This window comes from Aotus nancymaae, unplaced genomic scaffold (genome assembly GCF_030222135.1).
Source record: "Aotus nancymaae isolate 86718 unplaced genomic scaffold, 86718_ANA_hifiasm-v0.15.2.pri h1tg000036l, whole genome shotgun sequence".
Lineage (NCBI taxonomy): Eukaryota > Metazoa > Chordata > Mammalia > Primates > Aotidae > Aotus > Aotus nancymaae.
Genome location: NW_026988450.1, coordinates 89,511,625 through 89,533,995, shown reverse-complemented (window position 1 = coordinate 89,533,995; position 22,371 = coordinate 89,511,625). Strand labels below are relative to the sequence as shown.

General features: G+C 63.0%; 1 protein-coding gene across 6 annotated transcripts; it reads right to left on the bottom strand.

Moving 5' to 3' along the window:
* Positions 1 to 1,319: 1,319 nt before the first annotated feature.
* PTP4A3 (protein tyrosine phosphatase 4A3) lies at positions 1,320 to 21,616 on the bottom strand. Of its 6 annotated transcripts, XM_064384660.1 has the most exons (7): positions 21,533 to 21,610; positions 18,418 to 18,519; positions 10,342 to 11,288; positions 7,434 to 7,526; positions 5,581 to 5,711; positions 4,837 to 4,911; positions 1,320 to 1,514 (listed from the first exon to the last, which is right to left on the bottom strand). In XM_064384660.1, the coding sequence occupies exons 3-7, from the start codon at positions 10,444 to 10,446 to the stop codon at positions 1,397 to 1,399; spliced, it is 522 nt and encodes a 173-aa protein (XP_064240730.1). In that variant the 5' UTR covers positions 10,447 to 11,288; positions 18,418 to 18,519; positions 21,533 to 21,610; the 3' UTR covers positions 1,320 to 1,396. The 6 variants fall into 6 exon arrangements, with proteins under 6 accessions (XP_064240730.1, XP_021524137.1, XP_021524143.1 ...); XM_021668462.2 differs by lacking the exon at positions 18,418 to 18,519 and having other exon boundaries at positions 21,533 to 21,616; XM_021668468.2 differs by lacking the exon at positions 18,418 to 18,519 and having other exon boundaries at positions 10,414 to 11,288; positions 21,533 to 21,616.
* Positions 21,617 to 22,371: the final 755 nt, after the last annotated feature.

Sequence of the window (22,371 nt, the reverse complement as noted above, 5' to 3'; positions counted from 1 at the left end):
GGACACGGTTACACAGGGCCAGCAACGCTGACCCCAAAACTTGGCTGGTGGATTGAAAAAATACAGCAAACTTCACCCAACACGTGTCGGATTTACTTGAGTTCCAGATGTGTTCGAGGACAGGAGGGAGGAACCGTCCGGGAGAGCTGTTGCCCTTTCTCCACACAGGAGCTGTGAGGCCAGGTCTGTGCCCCCTAAGCAAGCTGTCGGCTTCAGAGGCGGGGGCCGCCTGCGAAGGGGCTTGTCCCCGTCTTGCCCACTGACCTCCTGCAGCACCTGCCCCCATCACTCCTTGCTGGAACCTACCACTCCCAGGCTCGCCACACCCTGGGCCAGCCCCAGGCCCACCTTCCTCCCACCTGGGGCCATGCCCTCTGTGTACCTCGGCCTAGGGTGGGGCCAGCCCCCAAGAGAGACACATGAGCAAACGTCCACACCCTCCGGCAGGCACCACCCTCAGGTGCCCAGGCAGCACCCTCCTCCCTGGGCTGATGGACGGTGCCTTCCTCTACCCCAGCCACCGCCTGCGCCCTTCTCTGGGCCTCAAATCCTGAAATGTGGACACCTGGTTGGGGTGGGGCAGGGCAGGACAGAGAGGCCAACTCGCCGGACACAGGCCCTGAAGAATTGCCAAATGAAGCCCCGTCCATCCTGCAGAGGACAATGCTGACGACCTGGCGTCACCCTCTAACGTCACAGCCCCAAGAACGGTCAACACGGCCACTCCGGCCTTGGTAGCAGGACAGGGCAGGCTGGCCCCTGGATCGGGGGTGCAGGGACCCAGCGCGGCCACCAGAGGGCAGCATGGGAGCACACAGAAGCCCCATCCTGGGCAGCAGCCCAGCGTCCACACAGCGGCCTCCGGGGGCCCCCAGACCAGGGCCCGCCCCACCTAACCCCACAGCCCACTCCGCACACATGGCCATGGCTCCTGTTTTATTGCCTTCGAGCATCCGGAGCACCTGACTGTCCCGGGGTCTAATAACAAGGTGCCGAGAACAGGTCAGGGCAAGGGGCTGCAGAGGGGCTGGGCCCAGTGGTTACAAAATACACCCCCGTCCTGCAACAAACAGGCCGGAGAAGCCCGGCCCGGGCTGGTGTGCGAGGGGGCGGGCAGGGGGTCTGGGGAAGAGGGCACCCAACCCACCTCGGAGACAGAGCCATGGGCAGCGCCACCAACAGAAACGTCAGAGACAGGACAAAGAGTCAGGAGGGCACACAGGGCGGGGGGGTGCGGGGGATAAGGGGATAGGGGGATGGGGGTCATCAGGGAGGAAAAGGCAGGTGGGGCCGGCCAAGGCACGGAGCCCCTGCTGGGCTGGGCTGGGCAGGGCAGGGCACGGCAGGGCCACCATGGGCCCCAGGCCCGGAAGCCAGGCCCAGTCGAGGTCCTGAGCTACATGACGCAGCAGCGGGTCTTGTGCGTGTGTGGGTCTTTGAACCGCAGCCTCTGTTTAGGTCGGTACTTCTCCAGGTAGGTAAGCTGCCTGCTGTTGATGGCTCCTCGGCGCTTCCTGGGAAGAGGGGACAGGGAGGGGACAGGGCAGGGATCATCCAAGACCCTGGCTCACCCACCTCGCCTGCCCCAGGGGGCCGGAAGCTGAGTGCAGTGGGCTGCAGTGAGGCCTTGCGGCTGGCCAGGCCCATCCCCGCCCAGGGCTGCTTCCACAGTCAGTCACCCTTTCCTGACCCCTGCAGCTCTCCCTGCTTGCCTTCCACACTCACCAAAGCATCAAGCTCAGGCCGACTCCCTGAGCTCCCTACGGCCCCCAGGATTCCCCAGCTGGGGAGGACCTACCCCAAGGCCATGAACCAGCAACAAGGGTGGTGCCTGGGCACTTCCACCATCCAGGGAGGGGAGCCCTGTCAGTAAGGGAGGGGCCGCGCCCAGAATTCCCACCCAGCTGTGTGACCTCCCAGTACAGCGGGGATCTGAGCTGTATGCTCTCCCTGTCCCTGCCATCTGCTCCCTATAGCAGGGACCTGGGCTGTGCGTTCACCCTGTCCCTGCTACCTGGTCCTTGACTGCATGTTCCTGGCTGGGGTGGACAGAAAGGCTTCCTGGAGGAGAGGATGCTGGAGCCATGCCTGCCTGAGAGGCCCTGAGGTGACAGGCATGGGGGGCCTAGGGCTGCCCACTCGGCCCCTCTGGAGGCTCATCTATCCCCACCTGCCATGACCTCAGGCGTGACCACGGGCTGGCCCAGGCCAAGGAAGTGGGAGCGGAAGTAACCCGAGGAGTCTCTGCCCAGCAAAGCTGCAGGCGCCTTCCTGCACCATGGTGGCTTCCTCTGCCCCACGGCACACGGGGGAAGGTCCACCAGGCCTCAGCGTAGGGCCCCAGCCAACAGGCAGCAACGGGGGCAAGAAGCACCCGTGCTGTTCCAGGCTACTGGGGTCTGGGCCTGCCTCCATCCGCAGCACGGCCCAGCCTGTCCTGCCCAGCGCAGCGTCAGGCAGGGAGCAGCTGCACAGCGTCAGGCAAGGGACAGCCAAGCCACGAGGGAGCGACAAGCCCCTGCTCTGTGAGGCGTGGGGCAGGGCGGGGCAAGGCGTGGGGCGCGGCATGGCCCTGGGAAGGTGCTCGTGTGCACATGCGCATGTGTGAGTGTGCAGGTCATGTATGTGCGCACGTGTACCTGAGTGCGTCCATGTGAGCAAACATCCACCTGTGTGTATGTGCCTGAGTTCACGCACCTGCCTGCACCTGAGTGTGTGCCTGCATATGTCTGGGTCTGTGTGTGCACACGTGCCTGCATGTCCCCCATGTGTGACTGTGTATGTGAGCGTGTCTGTGTGTGCCCGTGCAAGTCCCAGTCTCCCTAAGGAGACCCAAGCACCTGCAGGCCACTCTCACACGGACCCACAGGGCAGGCCAGGCTCTCACATGGACCCAACCCACAGGGCCAGCCGGCACGGCCAGGAGCAAACCTGCCTCTGAGAGGAAGAGGCCCCGCCAGCCAAGCCTGTCCGAGGAGCAGCACAGGTGTGTGGTTAACCCCCCATACAGGCACCGAGGAATGAGAGCCAAGCAGAACCCTGGCACAGTTAGGGCCTGAGGAATATCTCAATTTATAGTGTTACTACTCAGCTATTTCCTTTTACATAATCCTTTACATAATCATGTATTAGTTTATAGAAATAGGGCTTGAAGAATCCCTTTATATAATCCTCTCTATATAATCATATAATAGTTGATAGTATGACTGCCTAAAGAACATTTCCCTACATATATATAATTATATCTTAGTTCATAATCGGAGGAATGCCTAGAGTGGACACAGCACAGAGCATGAATTAAGGAATAAGCAGCTTAAAATCGGAGGAATGTCTGGAGCAGACACAGTGCAGAGCATGATTTAAGGGAAAACAGTTATACCAGGACAAGAACCCATGGCCCAGGCGGCAGCGTTCAGTATCGTAAAGATACTCGCTGTATGGCAGGCTTGGGGCAAGAGCCACTCCTCCTGATAAAGGAGTTGTAGGACCCTGCTCCAGTTCTTGTGGAAGGCTGCCCTTAGAACGGCAATCCACCTTGGTGACTGTGAACTTTATCAGCTCTTGCTACTGTGCTGCTTGAAAAGCATCTTCCCATAGAACTCATTGGAAGCTGCCAGCAGGTGGCAGTAACCCTGACAGCTCTGTCACTGCTGTGTGACTTAAAGTATCCTCCTATAAATCTTCTTAGAAGTAGTTTGCCCATAGATAGAAGTCTTGCACACTGCACCCTCTTCACTGCGCACGGCCCACCTTCAAGCCTCGGTGACCTAATGGGGGTGGACCCCTTACTGCACACGGCCCTTGACTTCATGGGAACGGGCCCCTTGCTGCGCACTGTCCACCTCCCGGCCTAGGTGACCTAATGTGGGTGGACCCCATGTTTTATTGCTCACGACCCTATCACTATCCTTAAAGATGATTTCACTCACTGCCCTGCCCCCTAACCTATACACAACAAATACGCTTCTGGACATTGAGAGCCTCGCCTGACTCCGCTCATAGGTGGCGTGGCACCCCGAGCCCAGCTGCGTTTTCTTTGTACTTCAGTGTCCTGTCTCTATTTCTCGGATCCTGCGCCTCAGCACAGCATAAGGGACACCCCACGACCCTGTGGGGCCCTCAGTCCTACAGGTGTGGGTGTCACACTCACGGGCATGCACATGGCAGGCTGGGCAGGGGCAGACTGCAGGTGCCCTATCCGTTCCCCCAGAGTTGGCCAGCGCTGCTGTCCTGGCCAGACTCCCCAGAACCCCCTGGGCAGTGGGCAGATGGCAGCCCCCACCCCAGGGAGGCCCCCAGTCGGCAGGGACGGGCGGGCGAGCTGGCCAGGAAGCCTCCAAGGAGGGTGGGGAGGGTCGAGCTGGAGTGTGCAGGGTGGAGGGGGAGGGGCGGTGAGCAGCTGGACTCGAGGCAGCTCTGAGACACTAGCCCAGAGTCAGTGTCCCTGGGGGTGGACATGGTGCGGTATGGGGTTTCAGGTTCTTGCTTTTCATGGAGGGCGTGACCTGGCTGGCTCTGGGGGTCCTTCCATCCCAGTCAGGATGGCTGGGCCTGAAGGAGCTCTGTCTGTGGAGGGCAGGCAGGACAGCGTGTCGAGTGGCCTCACTGTGTCCCTGTGTGGCTGCATGGTCACCTTGGGGGCCTCTGTCCCCACCACAGAAAACACCCCAGGCTTCCCTGTTCCTGCAGAAAGGCCCGGCTTGTGTGGATCATCAAAGCCTCAGGGTGACAGAACCACACAGCCGACGCCACTGCGAAAGCCAGGCCCGGCCCTGCGTGGGCAGCCGATGCCCCTCGCCCAGTGCTCACGGCCCCCCCAGCACCTCGGCCACTCACTGGCGGATGAACTGGATGGCATCCTCGTACTTCATCCCACTCTCGATGAGGGCCAGCGCCACAAGGACTGGAGCCCTGGGGGCAAACAGGAGGGCTGGGGTCATCAGAGCCCACGCACCCATCCCCTTGGCAGGGCACCTGCTAAAGATGCAGGGCACCGGGGCCAGAGGGGCCCAGACTCCCCGCTGCCTGAAGCTCCCCCACAGAGGCCACACCTCAGAGCCCAGCCTGAGAGCTGGGTCCAAATCCTGGCTCCCTCCCGGGCAGCCTCTCTGTGAGCTGCTGGGGAGGGTTAACAAGGGCTGGCGGGTCAAGTGCCAGGAGCCGGATCCAGGCCTGCTGTCAACCCCGCTCGCCTGGGTTTTCCTCTGCAGATGGGGGTGTCCCACTGGTCATTTCATCCAATCCCAGCCGTTCTTCCTCCAAGCGGCGGGTCTGAGCCCCAGCTGTGTGTAGGGGTATCTTTGGGTCTGGGGAGGGGGATGGCAGCCCTTTCCTGAACAAGGTGTCGGGACAGTTTCCACCACAGCAGGAAGAAGCTGGGTGAGACTCTGGGAAGCAAACTCTCTGCAATGCTGGGAGAGGACCAGCCTGGGAGCCCTAGACCTTGGGGCCTGGGTCTCCCAGAAGGTCTTGTGAACATGTGCTCAGCACCCACAACCAAAAGTGAGGCTGTCAGACCACGAGATGCCCGAGCCCTGGCATGGCCAGCCCCGCCCTGCCCCGCCCTGCCCCGACGCTCACCGGCCCAGGCCCGCCACGCAGTGCACAGCCACGCAGCTGCCCGGGGCCTCGCAGAACTTGGCCTTCACCAGACTCAACCAGTCTTCCACGACCTTGCCGGGTGGGGGCGCCCCGTCGTCAAATGGCCAGTCCTGCGGAGGGAAGCAGACATGAGGACCCCTGACCGCGGTAGGGCAGGGAGCTCTGACAGGCAGAGGATGCCAGGAGCCCACTAGGGTGAGCGTGGCAGACCCCAGAGGACACACAGGAAGGGCACAGCATGGCCATGGGCACATCCCATAGTGGGTGCCTCAGACTCATCATTCCCTGCTCACTTCAGCTGTCCCCTCCAGGAAGCCTTCCTGGACCACCCCTTTCTGAGTAGAGCCTCCTCTAGAGTCACACAAATCCTAATCCCCACACCTGTCAGCCCGAGTTCTGGTTCTGGGGTCACAGTCTCTCACACCTGTGTGCCAGTGGCAGCCTGAGAGGTTTTGGGTCGGCTGGTGCAAGGGATCTTGTCCCCTGTGGCAGCATGCAAAGACGCTGGCACATGGCACACACAGCCCAGGTGCCAGGAAGGACTGAAGACAGGGCTGTGGGACAAGACAGGCCCCTGTTTCTGAGAGCAGGACCCTCAACAGGCGTTTCCACCGGGGCCTGGCCCATTGCTGCTGGGGGCTAATTTGGTCTTGGAAGATGACCTGCCTTTGTCCCATCCCCCAGCACCCTGGAGACACGGATGACGGGAGTCTTCCCAGGGGAGGGCCTGGGCGCTGTAGTGGGGACGGACACGTTTCAGTCTTGGGAAGGCGGGTTCAGGCAGGGGCGCAGGACCGTGCCAGACCTGGGGCTGTCTGGTGCCAGGGAGAGCCTGCTGGGCCCACTGAGGCAGACATGCAGCCTTTGGGGGCATCTTGCCCCTCCGCAGCCACCAGGCAGGGCGACTCCTAGAGGCAACTGGTCTGAGTGTAGGTGTCCCCACCTACATTCACCTACATTACAGCAACTTACATCTGACCCAATCCCTCCCACTGCTGTGGAAGGGGAGGGAGGACGTGGGCGCACCCCATCTCCATTCTTCCAAGCAGCCCGCTGAGGGGAGGAACCCAAGGCTTGGAGTGACTTGCAGGGTCACAAGGCTGGGGAGGGCAGAGGCGGGACACCCGTCTGACCCCACACGCTGGCGCAGCCACCGCTCCGAACCACCAAGCCGAGGTTAGGAAACAGCAACCCCTGCCAAAAGCGGGGTCCTGGGGTGAAAAGCAGAGGCTGAGGGGCGCTCCGCACTGGGGAGCCTGAGGCCCAGGCGCAGCTGGACAGGCCTGAGCCGGGGGCCAGTTGTCCGCCAGCTGGGGATGGACTCCCCTGGGGCTGGCTCTGGGGCTGCGGCTGCTGTGGCCCTCCCCACCCCCGAAGGGTACGGCAGCAGAACTGCCCCGCCCCTCCTAGACCTGGGTCCCTAGGGCCAAGGGAGGCAAGGAAACTGCCCAAGGGTCCTCCCCAGGAGCCCACAGCCTGGCAACAGGGCCCCAGCCACGCAGGCAGCGAGACCGAGGGGGACCCGAGACAGGCCAGGGGAGGAGCCCGCCCGCCCCCTTGGCAGAGGCATCAAGCATGTGCCACCCCTGCCTCGCAAGCCAGGCTGGTCCATTCTAAACAGAAAGATGGGGTGCACTAGGGTGACTGTCTTGAGGTCACATGGTCCAACACCCTGGCCTTCCCTTGATGTACCCAGACATACACACGGCCCAGGAACGAACAGGCCCGGGACTCCCACAGGAGAGGCACCAAGCCACCCTGGCAGGCCCAGAGCCCCCGCCCCACCCTCCCCCGGCGGCAGCAGCCACCAGGGTCCCCGAGCCTCGCCTCACCACAACTGTGATGCCGTCCTTCTCCAGCGGCGCTTTGTCGTAGGTCACTTCACACACGCGCACCACGGTGGTAGCCCCATACTTCTTCAGGTCCTGGGCGTGGGAAGACGGAGGAGGCAAGTCTGGGCTGGGCTGCAGGGCTCGGGGGTGGGCCCCACTCACCAGGACTCCCAGGGCACAGCTGTTCCCCCCACTCCCCCAGGACTTGAACATGTCCCCTCAGACCTCCCAGGGTGGAGCCCTGTCCCCTCAGGCCTGCAGGGCAGGGTCATGGCCCTTGAAGAAGCCAGGGAAGGGCATGTCACCCTCCAGCCAGGCAGACCCTGATGCAGCAGGGCCCACCAAGAGTGGACTTGAGGCTCCGTGGCTGGTGGAGGTGGCATCTGGATGTGGAAGAGCCTGTCCTAGGTCCCTCGGGCCACCCAGAAGAAGCAAAGGTGTCCCCAGCCACATTCACAGTCACCCACAGCTCAGCAGCTGGGATCCCGCCTCCCCAGCACATCACCCCCTCCTCTGGGGTGCTCAAGACCCCAGATCTACCAGGAACAACGTTTCTTCCAGAAAAGCTACTGGGTCCCTGCAGCAAGAACCGGACCCCCCAGCCTACATGTGAGCCCCTGCATCCTAGCAGCTCCCCGGGCTGAGACGCATAGACAGGTCCAGTCCAGAGGGGCTTTGGGGTCTAAGAGGGGTGGGCGTCAGCTGGGGTGCCTCAGACCAGGGAGGGCAGGCACTGCTCAGATGGCAGCCACAAGGGAGCTGGGCCCTGTATGCCAGCAGGGAAGACCCACACAACCAGAGAGAAGGTCACAGCAGTTCACAGCCAGGCCGATATTTATACCCCCAGTCCAGGGGGTTCCACTCCACGGGAGTCACGTGCAGGGGCTATTCCCACCCCATCTGCTCTTGTAGCTATTTTGGGAGTGGTGAGGAATCAGCTGCTAGGCCTTGCTAGTCAAGGGACAGGGACGTGGAACACAAGAGAGGCCAGCACCCAACTATCTGAGAATGCCGGGTGCAGGTAAGGATGCTGGGCTCTGTGACTGTGGGGTACCTCAGAGTCCCTCTGTACCCTCAGCAGAGGAACAGCCACTCAGCCCAGGACTTAGCCCTAGCCCTGGTCACAGGCTGAGCCATCCCTGATCCTGGTCATATACTGAGCCTTGACAGTCACACACTGAGCCCTAATCCTGGTCACATGCTGAGCCCCGACCCTGGTCACACACTGAGCCCCAGCCCCGATCCTGATCGCACGCTGAGCCCCAATCCTGGTCGCATGCTGAGCCCCGACCCTGGTCGCACGCTGAGCCTCGATCCTCATCACACTGAGCCCCAATCCTGGTCACATTGATCCCCAATTCTGGTCACATTGAGCCCCGACCCTGGTCACACACTGAGCCCCGACCCTGGTCACACACTGAGCCCCGACCCTGGTCACACACTGAGCCCCGATCCTGATCGCACGTTGAGCCCCGATCTTGGTCACACGCTGAGCCCTGGTCCTGGTCACACTGAGCCCTGTTCCTGGTCACACACTGAGCCCTGATCCTGGTCGCACGTTGAGCCCTGATCTTGGTCACATGCTGAGCCCTGGTCCTGGTCACACTGAGCCCTGCTCCTGGTCACACACTGAGCCCTGTTCCTGGTTACATACCGAGCCCTGGTCCTGGACACATACTGAGTCCAAACCTTGGGCACACACTCAGACCTGACCTTGGTTAGAGGCTTAACCCTGATCCCAGTCACATTCTGAGGCCTGACCCTGGCCACTCATCATGCTGTTCTCACCAGTCTTTCTGTAGGTTCTGCTGTTACCTCAGAGGTCTCAGCTGTGCAGGTGACAGCCATCTTCTGTAGGGTACCTGGCTCAGTGTCCAGGGTCCAGGCTCCCTAATGGCAGGGTGCCCAATGCCTCCTGCTCCCGAGTTCTCAATGCCCTCTCACGCCCAAATCCCTGTTTCGTTATGACAAGGCCATGAAGGCTTATCTCATGTGGTAGAGGACTCAGCCACAAATGACCCTGCACACAGCTGCAGCCTGACTCAGCCTGGCACAGTCAGAGGCTTTGTCAACGGCCCGCACAAGGCCGCAGACTCTGCAAACGGGCCCAGGCCTGCGGGCGGCAGGGCACTCTGCAGAGGCCAGGCTCCTCCAGGAGGCGAGGCAGATCGCTGCAGTCTCCACTCCCAACACGGCTTCCGCAAACACATCTGGTCCCACGTGCCCGGGGGCCAGTGGCAGGCATTGCTGCCTCCTGTCTCTCCAGGGCACAGTGGTCCCTCCCTCCTGCGGTCAGCACTGACACTAGCCCAGTCCCTCCTCACACAGATATCCAGGCCCTGAAGCCCCCAGCCCAGCCTGGTCTAGCCTGAGGCCTTACCCAGAGCCCGGCAATGCAGAGCAGGGCAACGCCTGGAGGCCTGGCCAGCCATGGAGTCGACCTGCCCACCTGTCCCCGTCCACCTGCTTCCCCATAAGCAGCCACTTCTCACACCAGGGCACCTCCTGCCCGCTCAGCCTAGGCACAGAGGCCAAAAGGACAGCAAAGGGCTCAGGAGGGCCCCGGCCCAAGCCACAGCTGAGCACGCAGAGCCTGGCCTGTGTACCCCCGGCTTCACCACTTGCCTCTATCCACGTGGCATGGAGTCCCTCCTGTCACATGCCTGACCCTGCAGGCCCCCTAGGGGACCCAGTTGATCCCCCAACACCCTCACCCCCGAGGTCCCAGGGTGTCCCCATGTCCCTCCTCCAGGACCCTGTAACAGGGGACTGAGCCCTGCTCCAAGGCCGTGAGCCCTGTCTAGCCAGCCGGGCCAGTGGACCCCTCTTGAGAGGCCTGAGCACAGCTCAGCCGGGCTTCCCTGCCACCTTGGCTGGACCTGCCCGCCCCGCCTCCATCTGCACTCACCTCAATGAAGGTGCTGAGGGTGGCGTTGGTGGGGTTGTGGGTGATGAGGAAGCGCATGTGTTTGTAGCTCACCTCCACTGGGGCCGGGCGGTTCATCCGAGCCATGGCGCCTCCTGACACCGGCCGCACAGGGCAGAAAGGGGCTGCAGAGAAGGCTGGGGACGCAGACCTGAGAAGTCCCCACGCACTCCCCCAAAATGAGGAGAACGAGATCCCTGTGCTTGTCCAAGAGAAAGAGATCTTTTTAAAAACCCACCCCCACACCCCGCACAAATATTGTGCAAATAACTCGGGCGTGGGGGAGGAAGCTGCCCAGAGTTTGGATAATTAAAAAAGAAAATCCAAGTCTTAAAAAAGCAAAGGAACAAAACAGCCCCCCAGAGTCCTGCGGGCAGCTCCGAACTCCTGTCTCTCAGAGCTGGATAGTCATAAAGGGGCAAAACATAAAAAGAACCACCAGAAAAGCTCAGCAAAGAAAACTTAAAAACCCAAAGTAAATCCAGCCACCAAGCAGTGTCCAGAGCTGGACCCCACGCTGGGGGCGCCCTCTCCACATCGGTGGATGGGCAGACAGCCTCCTTCACTCAGAGGTGGGCCCCAAGCCCCCAACGGCCAGAGGAAGAATGAACTTGAATTGAACCAACTCCAGCACCCTTGGGCCAGGGGTCACGGGCAGCGGCCGTGGGGACAGTGGCCTCTGATGTGCGGGGCCTCTGTCACGTTACCCCATCGGGGTACGGTGAGTCCTGGACGGGCGCAGGGGGCTCAGGCAGTAGAGCTGGCCCCAGGCTGGACAGCAGAGGCCATCGGCAGTCGAGGGCAATGGTGACAGCCAGCAGTGCGGGGACCCTCAGCAGCAGGCTCGGGGACCTCGAGTGCAGCAGTGCTCAGGGCTGGACCCCGCGGCCCACTCCATGAATCCCAGGCGGGTCCACAGCACACAGCATCTGGGGGCAGAGATGAAGAAAATGAACAGAAAGGGGTCACAAGGGGCCCCACTCTCCCATGAGGGGTTCAAGCCTGCCCTGAGCCCACAGTCACAGGCGACACTTCTCCTGAGGCCTCCTCCTGACCATGCTGAGTGACCCTCTTAGGCCTCAGTTTCCCTACATGGGACCACAAGGAAGAACGGCTCCTACCAGGACTGACCCCGGCCTGGAGGCGATAGGGCAGCTACCACACAGCCAGCAGGGCGTGACAGAGGACACAGGGGACAGGGATTTCAGACACACACACACCCCCAAGACATGCTGAACCCCAGCACACAGAGGACGGGTCCCTCTATGGTGACAGAGACCAAGCTCCCCTAAGAAGCCTGAGCCTGGAGCCCGCCAGCCCGCTGTGATCTGCGGAAAACCCACCCAGGACTGCTGTCCTCTCCTCTTCCGATTCTTGGCCACTGCGAACACCTGAGCCCAGGTCTCTCTGGGTGGCCCATCCTCAGGGAATGGGGCCCAGGCACTCAGTCAGTGCTGCCAGCACAAGGAGGTGAGGGGCCTGGACCCACACGTGGCCAAGGGCCACCCTAATCGCGTCTTGCTTTCTGCAGAAAGGCTCCTTCCTGTCAGCAGCCCCCTGTCCGCCAGTGTCCCCCACCCCTGTGTCTCCACCGCTCACACAGGGCTCAGCCAGGATCAGGGGATAAACAGGCCAGCCCTCCCTTCCAGGAGCTCAGGGAGGCGGGGACAGACCACACCAACAGGCCAGCCGTCAGGCACACGAGGCGAGGCGCTGGCCTCTTTGTTACCCCATTAGCACAATGATGGGCCACACAAGTGCCCCCAAGATCCCTCCAGCGGTGACCCAGCTGTTAGCAGACCCTCCAGCCCCTGGACTCAAACCAAGCCCAGCCCTGTCACTATTGCCCGCCACTCAAGGAAAGGCACTTCAGGCCCCTCACCCGGCAGAGCCCTACAGCCCCCAGCCCACCCCTCTCACCTGTGCCCCTGCCCAGCACCGCTTCCCAGCTGCCCACCAGGCAGGCCGGGTCACTGGAGCCTCAGCCCAGGTGCAGGGAGGGCACAAGGCCTGGGCCCCCGGACTCGGAGGGTGGCCGGGGGGAACGGTGGGCTCCGCCTTGCCTGCCCTCCACACTCTGCGCGGCTCAGAGCAGGCGCCACATCTCATGTTCTTCTGTTGCCTGGTTCAGGGAAGGTTAAAATAGGCGATGGCATGGGACCCCCAGAAGGAGGTAAAGGTGGAGACAAGGATCCTGTCCCTGGTCCCGCCGGCCCCCACCCAGCCCAGCTGGAGCCAGCACAGGCTCTGAGTGCAGGTGAGGGAAGCCACCGAGTGCCAACAGCACACAAACACCTGGGTCCCTCCTGGGGGAGGAGGATGTCCCCGTGTGCGTGCGAGCCAGGGTGAGCTCATGTTTACAGAAAGAGAGGAGGAAAAGTGCCCGAGAAACCACGGTACCGGGGGCCACTCCCTGAGGGGCCGGCCCAGCTCTCATGCCCACGGCTGCCAGGGACCCTGGCAGACCCCACAGGCAACAGCACGTGGCCTGGCCCTACTGCCCAGTGGCCATGGACAGGTCCTCAGGGCTGCAGGTTGCTGGGCAGGAAGACGGCTCTGAACCACCTCACACGACCGCCCACCTGAGGCCTGAGGATGCCATGCGTCTGCAGGAGTCACAGCCCAGGCTAGAATGGTGTCAGGGGTCCAGGTAGAGGTTGGACTGGGCTGGGGTCTTGCCACACACCCCACTTGGCTCCTCAGCCTGGGGCCCCCACCCCTGCCCCAGGTGAGAGTAAAGCAGTAAGCCCCCAGCACCACTGCGGGGCTCTGCCCTGCCCAGCGGCTGCTCCCCAGAGAGGACACCCTTCCCTAACCACATGACCCCCTGAGGTCACTGGGGAGCACCCAGAGAGCAAGGGTTAAGGATCCCCAGGGATGGGCACTGAGCGAAATGGGGACAGGCTGCCCCGGCCTCCATGTGTTATGAGTCTCTACCACCCCTGCCCAGTCCGAGGCCACAGCACAGGGCCCACAGACAGCCTCGGCCCCTCCTCCCCTCCTGCCACCAAGCCCTGCAGCCCCTTCCCAAGATCTGGCTCAGTCTCCTCGGATCAGCAGGCCCAGAGCCTTCAGCTACGTTCAGAACCAGTATCTTCTCAAGACCCTTTAAGCGAGGGTCCATCCCTATCCCTGTTTGCCAGATGAGGAAAGAGGCCAGGGAGAGGGGAGGACAATTCTCTGGACCCAGGCCAGACCAAGCGTCCAGTTAAGTGGGTTCTCTCTGGCTCAAGGCTAGGAGGCAGGAGCAACACGGATCCCCGCACAGAAAAGGAAACCGAGGTTCAGGGAGGCTACCACCCTCCTTCCCGATGGCACAGCCGGTTAAGAAGTTTGAATCCAGTGTGAATCCAGCGCCCTTCAGAGAGGGCCCCCCCTGTGATACTGGGGAAGAGGCTGGAGGCCTGGGGTTCAGTGGGCCAGGAGAAGCAAGGCTGCACGGTAGGCAGGGCTGAGGTGGGCGCTCTGGGGAGTTCCGGGGGACTGGTCGAGGATGACGTCCTGGTAAGGGGCATAGCCCCCTCCCTCGGCACCAGCGGGGCTCCCGCCCAGCCCTCTGGGGGGTACCACCTCCTCCCCGGCGGGGCTGGGGGCCCGGAAGGCAGCGTCCCCACCCACTAGGCTCACCCGCGCTGCCGGCATCCCTCCGTTTCCATGTGCGCCCGGCTGAGGGGTGCCCGTGGCGCTGGGCCCGGGGCAGGGCGCCGCCCCTCCACAGCGGAGTCGGCTCCAGGCGCTGCTGCCGCTGCCGCCTGCAGCTATTTATAGCGCCCAGGCATCACGTGGGGGGCGAGACCGGCGGGCGACCTGGCTGCCAGGGGCTCCCACACCTGCCGCCTAAATATAGCCGCGCCCCGCCCGGGAAACAAAGGGGCCGCGCAGGGCGAGCGCAAGCAAGAGGAAGCCCGGCCAGGAAGGGGAAGCGTGGGGCGCGGCAAGGTCCCGGACCCCTCCGTCCTCCCGCTGGGCCTCTCCCGGTGGCCTCACTCCCTAGAACCTCGGGGCTCCCCCAGGCCCCCTCCTGGGGCTGCACTGGACTGTGGGCTGAAGCGGCCGCAGGGCAGGGGCTGCCGGGCCGAGCTCCTGGTGGGGAGGCCTGGAGGGAGCGCACCTAGCTTTAAATAATGGAAATGTGGTCCCTGGTGCAGGTGCTGGCCTGCACCCAGAGGAGTAGGGCGCCCGAGTCCCCCCTGTTCAGACCCCTGCCCAGCTCACCAGCCCCCACCCGGCACTCCTCTATGTAGTTACTCAGCACCCACCGTGTGCCAGACACTGTCCCCTCAATCCTCGTGACCCCGCTGTGTCTGGCTACGCTGGTCTCCCCTAGCATACTGGTGAGGAAACTGAGGCATTGAAACGAGGAACACACTCAGGTCACACCGGCAGGCAGGACTTGGCCAGGGAGCTATCTCCACAAACTCCGAGGCTACGCACTGATGCCCCCTCTTCCAGGAAGCCCTCCCAGACACTCTGAAGCAAATGCCTCCCTGGGACTCCTGGCTCTGCCTCCTGGGAGCACTGTGCCCGGGAACTCACGTGCTCCTCAGACTAAGCCCCAAGCGTGCAGCCGGCATAACAGTCCACTCTGTGCCTGCCCTGGCCACACAGGGCCCTCAGAGCAGGGTGGAGCAGCACGCGTGGCATCCCCAGCTCGGGGTCCCTGGAGGCCTGGCCTTGCCTTCAGCTCTCAACCCGATCCCTGCAATCTGGGGTAATCAAGGGGCCCTGCTGAGAGCATGCCCCCACCAGGCTCTGCCCACCCACACTTCCAGACAGCATCACTAGCAGCCTGGCCCAGCTGTGCCTGCAACCCTCACCTCCTCCCACCCCCAGGTGGGAAAGCAGGCAGGGGAGATGAGGACAGGAGGGCTGTGCCCAGTCTGAAGGGCCCCACAGGAGCCCCCACCCACGGGCACAACAAGCCAGGTAGCCCTGCCTGCCAGCTCATGGGCCCCCGAGGGCATGAGATCCCTGGCAAGGACACCCACCCGTGTAGGTTCACCCAGCGCCACAGGAAGACTTGAGACTCTGACTCCACCCAGTGCTCTCAGCTCGCCACTTCCAGCAGCATCTCCCTGAAGGTCCAAGGCAGGAATGGGTCGGCTTCAGGGCCTCTGCCCCACCAGTCTCAACCTCAACCACCTTCTAAGGACACCAGGCTAGACGCTGCATTCCACGAGCGAGGCACTGACACCCGCCACACTGCAGTGGCAAACCATGACGGCTCAGAGAAGCTGTGCAACCCGCTTGAGGCACACAGCCAGGAGGCAGAGGAACCACAGCTGGAGCCGGTCTTGCTGATCTCCAGAGACCCTACTTATCCCAGCCCTAGCCCTTTGGGAGAGAGGACCTCTGGGGTAAACTGCTCCTGCCACCCCAGCCTGTTTTCTCATCCATGAAAGGGATCTGAGTGAAAGTTCCCATCAAGCTCTGTGGTGCTACAAGCAGAGCCCATCATGCCTCTGTGGCTACAAAGGTGGACCCCGGCATCCTCGGCACCCCCACCCAGGCTCCACCCCCTTGCCTGGGGCCCTCTGGCCCGGCCTGGGGGGCACCTGCTGCAGCTGGCACGGCCCCAGACCTTTCGGAGAAGTCTATTTATATCCAGTCAGGAGCCGTTCCTGGAATCCTACCAGAGCGAGCCCAAGACTGCCCATTGCTAGGGGGGCAAGGAGGGGAGACCCAAGCAGGCCAAGCCCACGCCTGATGTGCTAAGACACCTTCCCAGGGTCCTCCAGGCCCCCAGTGCCGAGTCCCCCACCTCATCGTATCCCGTCTCCCCTTGCTATGTGTCCTTTAGGGCAGAGTGTCCCAGGCCCCAGGGAAGGCATCCCGACTGCAGGAGGACTGAGAGGCCGTCAGTTTCACCCACCTCCTGCACAGGCCCTGGCACCAAGAGGGCTCCCACTTTGTGGAAGAACAAATGACCCGATGTTCTGGGCAGAGGTCCAGACCTGGGAACAGGCAGAGCCCATCATGGGATCTCGACCCGAGGTCTAAAGAATCTCAGAGGTCACCTACGCCACACCTAAGCCCCAGCTTGCACACCTCCGGTGAAAGGGAGCTCACTACTCCTTAGCATCCCTTATGCCCTTCACCCCCAGGCAGCCTCCCAAGCTATCGGTCTCAGTCCCCTTCTCTGGTGCTTCCTGAGCACTCATTGCAGGGATGGGGACCAGCAGGAGGAAAGCCCCTGCGCAGCAGCAGCCCAGGGTGGCAGGTGATCCGGAGGGCGGGAGGTCAGGGAAGGCTTCCTGGAGGAACTGGCCAGAGGGGAAGCAGGCACGCTCCTGATGCCTAGAGTCTCACACTAGGCTTGACCCCCTACCCCGACTCCCTGCGTGACCCTGAGCCACTGCTAGCCCTCTGGGGCCCACGGCTGCCTTTACAAATAGAGAAGCTGCCAGAAAGAAAAGCCACCTTCCGAGGTGGTGCCAGCTCCAAGCCAGTCATGGGGTGCCTGGCTGCAGCCTGGAAGCAGAGCTGTTGGGTACTGGCTCAGGTTCTACCCACTGGGCATCTGCAGACCAGCGGGCTGCAAGGACAGGCCCCTGTGCTCAGACACTGCCCCTCCGGGCCACACATGGCTTTAACAGTGCCTTCTGAGGCATGGCGCTGACTTGCCAACCTGGGAGGCCCGCCCTGCTCCTCCTGAAGCTGCTCAAGTGCTGCCTACCACCAGTGGTGCCCAGGTTGCCACAGCTCCACCACAGCTTCCACGGGCAGACGGGGCATGGGGAGGCACCCAGCATCAGGCAGGCAGCAGGCGATGCCCCCCAGGGACCAGGAGTCCTCCAAACCTGTGACCACTCAGGCCCTCTCAGGCCTACCCGGAACCACCAAGGTGATGGGTAGAAACCCGACCCCAGGAGGTCTTAATACCACCCTGTGGTCTGCTGCGATGCCCAATCCCATCCCAGGACTCGGACCCCTTCCCCCACAGCCCAGCGCCAAGCCCCAGCCCTCCCCACCTGGACTCAGCTCAGCCAGCCTCACCCCTGGGCCTGGACCGTCCCCTAATGGGACCAGGGATGCCAGAGGAAAGGAGCAAGGGAGGACAAGCGGCAGGGGAGAGGTGGAGGAGGGGACAGTCACAGGGAGGGGTTGTGACCCACTCACAGGGCAGCACACACCACGGCGGTCAGGACTGGGCTCTGGACTCACAGGGCCTGGGGTCAAGCCCAGTGCTGCCATGACTGCTCCTGCCCTGTGAGCCCTGCTTCCCCACCTGTAAAAGGTATGACAAGCCCTGCCTCAGCAGGGTCTGGAGGGGACGAGGGGACAGTGGGCACTGACAGCTGGAAGACAGGGCATGGCAACAGCTCAGATGAGGAAACTGAGGCATGGTGAGGGGAAGTGCGACTCCCAAATGTGGCCATGCAAACCCTCCAGGTGCCCCTTCTGCCACCCTCGAAGCTCACCTGGCAGCAGAGCAGTTACGGCATCTTCCCTGCCTGGGGGTGAAACACCGCCAGGCCCCCTCCTAGCTCCCCCCACCCCACCCTTGTTGCTCCCCCAGCATCCCAGCCCCCGACCTGCCCTTCCTGGGGGCAGGGATGGGGGTGTCAGTGGCTTGGAAAGAATCCCAGCAGCCACTGCCAGCCATGGTGCCTCTGGCGCTTGAGGCCTGCCTGCCCAGCACAAAGCCCACCACCCCCTCCCCATCCCCGAAGGGCACCCCACCCTCCACACTGCCCTGCACCCTCCTGAGGCTCAGCAGTGCCTCTGAGCCTCACTACTCCCACCCTGGACCACAGGACTGCCACCAATGAGGAACAGGGACCAGGCATTCATCTGCCCATTCATTCATTCACGCAACTGACAAATACGTACTGAGAACCTTCAAGGCCCAGGTGCTGGGCTAAGCGTGGGAGATTCGGGAAAGAAATGGACAGAAACAGCACACAGCCTGCCCACCCTTTCCTGCCCTCCCAGGTGGGCCTGCCCAGCCGCCCCTCCACCCCTTGCCCTGCCAAGCCGCCTCCCAGACTCCCCGGGCAGGTGGGCCAGGTAACGACAATATCGTTGGGTTTCCAGGGAGGGGTTTGGGGTACCCACATGCCGGCATCTCTACTGAGTCGGGGGTCACTTCCTTCCTGGAGCCAAGCAGCTTGGTTCTTCAAAGAGATGCCATGCCAACCTGTGCCTCAGTTTCCCAGGCTGTCACAAACAGGGAAAGGCTGCCTGGCTCACAGCAGAGATACTGCCAAGGCTGGCAGGTCAGGTCCCAGGGCTGTCAGGCCTCCAATCGCCCTACTGTCCCCAGCCATCGACCCAGCCAAGGCCTCCACAGGGCTGCAACCACCTCACCTCCCAGCCCACCCCCACAAGCTCCCTCCCCACCCTCCTGGCATGGCTCATGCTCTGCTCAGACACCACTTCTCAGGGAATCTTCACTACCCACTCCCCGTGTCCTGGATTCCTCCTCTGTAAAGAGGGACAGCAACCATGACTCCCTTACAGAGTGACTGGAAATAAAGGAATCGGGTCACAGAAAGTGCTCAGTGCCTGGTGCTGCCTCTGTGACCCCTGTATCCCCAAATCCCAGCAAGGATGCCACCCCTTCTCCTCTAGTCTTGATCTGAGTCCAGCAAGGAATGAGCCACCCAGGCCTGGGCATCCTCCGAGGCCACAGTGAGCCCCTGGCCACCGCCTCCCTGGGGCCCAGGTCTCAGAACCTCTCACCCCTGTCATTATGCCTTCTTCTTGTCAATGTCCCTGACACTCCCAGGCAGCTCAGGACCCCAACCAGAGAACCATGGGATAGCACAGATGGGCTCTAGAGGGCCACCGCCGGCCAGCCCTGCTCCCACCATCGAGGGAAAGGAATCTCACGCACCCAGGGGCTCACCGGTCTCCCCACCTGGTTGGGGTCTCTAGTCTGCCACCCCTCCCATCCCCCACCCCTACCTGGTCAGCCAGCCCAGCCTCCCCACCGGGGCGGGTTTCACGGGAGGTGCGTGCGTCCCTGCCTCTGAGGGCAGCTCAATTCAGGTTTGGGTAAGTGTGCGGCCCACTTCCAGCCCAGACTACACTTGGGGTCGAGAGCCCCATTGTCATCTACCCACCCACCCAGCAAGCCACCCCCTACAGCAAGGCCCGGTACAGGACCAGAGACAGAATGGTGGTCCCCACCCTGCTGCTCACATACCTTCCATGGCTCCCTATGGCCTACAAAACCCAGCCTGGCCCACTGGCCCCTGCCCTTGCTTCCCTCACAGGTGGAGAGAGGGAAGGGGGAGGGGAGAGGGAGGGGGGAGGAGAGAGGGAGAGGGAGGGGGAGAGGGAGGAGGGGGAGGGGGAGGGGAGGGGGGGAGGGGAGGGGGAGGGGGAGGGAGGGGAGGGGAGGGGGGAGGGGGGAGGGGGGGAGGGGGGGGAGGGGGGGAGAGGGAGGGGGAGGGGAGGGGTTAGAGCCACACCTCCACGTACCCTCTTCTCTCTGCCCAGAATGTCCCTGGACACACCTTCACATGCTCAAGATCAGACCAGAGTCCCTCCTCCAGGAAGCCTGCAGGTGCTCTCAGTGCCTGGGTCTCCCTCACCACATTTCCATTCATACACGTACCTGCCAAACACCATCTGGGCTCCAGGCCCCGTGGTAGGTGCTGGGTGGGGGTCAGGGGTGAGAAAACCCCACAACCCACCCTCAGGAGTCACTGGGTGGGTGGAGGTCAGCGGGGGGAGGCACTACCCAGGCAAAGGATTGCAGCAATGGGAAGCGGCATGAGACCCACAGAACCGCTGATGGGTTCCCATTCCTCCCCATGATGGCTGGGGGAGAGCAATCACGGAGGCCTCTCTGAGGAGGCGGCCTTCAGGCAGGGTGGGATCCTCCCTGAGGGTGGCATGGGCTACCAAGGTGGGGAATGTAGCAGACTCTCCACTGATCCCCACAAGCACAGCACACATCAAGTCTGTCCCTGCTGGCAGCTCAGAGCCCTTTCATGCCCACTGTTCCATCACCCCCCATCCCCAAGCGCACTGTCACCGCCACCAGAGACTCAAGCCTTATGAGTCCTGTTTTACACAGAGGCTCGCCGGGCAGAGCAGAGCCGCTGGAAACCGCAGCGCTAAGCCCAGGGCTCCTTCTCTTCCACCCCAGCAAATCATGAGAGCCTCATCTGTTCAGAGCCCACGGGAGGCTGAGGATGCGGGAGCAGCCGAGTAGATGGCAGGAGGCTCCCGCCTGGACTCAGCCACCGCACCCCAGGCCAGTTTCTCAGATCCTCAACTCAGTCAGGGACTAGCCAACCTACCCAGAAAGCCACGGAAACTTCAGACCTCACAGGGATTATTAAAAACCAAGATGGAGCAGAGGACCACCTAACTGCCATTTGTTAACAATAATCGTGACATTTGCCACATACTGGGTATCTGATTTTTGACAGAGTCTGATGATTGTCGGGGTCAGGTCCTGAGGCTCCTCTGTTTATTAGCTGGGGAGCTTCTGCGGCTCTGAACCCCCAGCTGACTTGCCCTGCACAGCGGGGTTCAGCAGCCTCCCCAGCTGCTGCGAGGATGAGGAGGTGAAGTTAAGTCCACACTCAATGCGAGCGAGAGTGGCATCTGCTCTAACCATGCCAACCACAGGGCCGCATGGCCAGGCCGGTTCTGGTCCCACTGCACCTCGAAGGGATGTGTGACTGGGTGACCCAGACAGACCCTGGTGCACCCCGCCGTCCTGGAGTGACAGCTCACATTACCTCCTTTAGTGATAGAGTGATGATAAGGGGCAAACCACGCGGCCACTGCTTGATGACCCTCCGCCAATAAGACCAGCCACGAGCAGAGGGACTCGGGAGGTTTCTCCTCCGCACAAGAACCAGGCTGACCCCCCCAACCGCTGGACCCCCGCCCCTGCCTCCAGATGGTGCAGCCGGGAGTGGAGGCCAGAGGTCAGCGACCTCGGGACCCAGCTCACAGGGCTGGCCTCCAGGACATCGCCACGTGGGGTCTGGGGCAAAGAGCCCAAGGAGAGCGGGGTCCCAGCGCCGTTGCGGGGGGGCTCTGGGGGAGGCGCTTCCACCACCAGGGCGGCGCCCTCGCCCACCCGACTGACTGCAGGCGCAGGCCCAGCGGTGCGCATGCGCAGAAGGCAGAACCCACCCGCTCGGGCCCCTCTCCCTGGCGTCTGTCCCCCTCACGGCCCACCAAGGCCGGCGCAGACACTCACCCAGCAGCCTGGTCCTCCACGCTCCGAATCCGACGCACCCTGCCGCGGGCTTTATCCCCGCCTGTGCAGGCCCTCCCCGCCCCCCGCGCCCCCCTCCCTCCTCGCCCGCCCTGCCCGCCCCACTCTACTCGCTTCCCGGTCTCCGCGACTTCCACGCCCCTCCCCACACCCCCACCCTCCCCAACCCTCTAACCCTCCGCCCCCTACCTCTCTCCCACTCCGCCCCCTGCTCTCCACCCCCCAGCCCCGCCCCCTGCCCCTGCGCCGCCCCCTGCCCTTCCCCCCCCCCGCCCCCTGCTCTCCACCCCCCAGCCCCGCCCCCCTGCCCCTGCGCCGCCCCCCTGCCCTTCCCCCCCCGCCCCCCTGCTCTCCACCCCCAGCCCCGCCCCCCTGCCCCTGCACCACCCCCCTGCCCTTCCCCCCCCCCGCCCCCTGCCTCCCACCCCTCCCCCCATCCAGCCCCTGGTCCCCTGCCCTCCGTGTACGTCAAAAGGTCCCACCCAGAATCATGCGGGAGGCGGGGGCGTGGGGCTAAAAAGTCCCCCAAAAGATCCCGGAAGGCTCCGGCTGGGGCCTGGAGTAGGGACCGGAGCCGCAGGGTCCCAGGGCCCTATCGGGCACCCTGGTCCGGGGCAGAGGGTAGGAGGGCCCCTCCCACGCTGGCCTGGGCTGTGGGGCCCAAGTAGGGAAGAAGCGGGGAGGGGGTCCCCAGGGCCCTGTAATCGCAGGAGCCAGCGGGAGGGGGGCGGGAGCTGGGGGTGTGGTGGCAATGCACGGAGACCCAGACCATGCAGCTGGGCTTGCGAAAGACTCGGGGCTGCCCAGGGCTCCGGGAAGAG

Bases quoted from the DNA above. Each gene is read 5' to 3' on its own strand.
- PTP4A3 (XM_021668462.2), bottom strand. From the start codon at position 10,446: ATGGCTCGGATGAACCGCCCGGCCCCAGTGGAGGTGAGCTACAAACAC. The intron at 7,527-10,341 runs GTGAGTGCAGAT...TCCCACGCCCAG, and splicing joins CCCTCAGCACCTTCATTGAG to GACCTGAAGAAGTATGGGGC. The intron at 5,712-7,433 runs GTGAGGCGAGGC...TTCCCTCCGCAG, and splicing joins AGGACGGCATCACAGTTGTG to GACTGGCCATTTGACGACGG.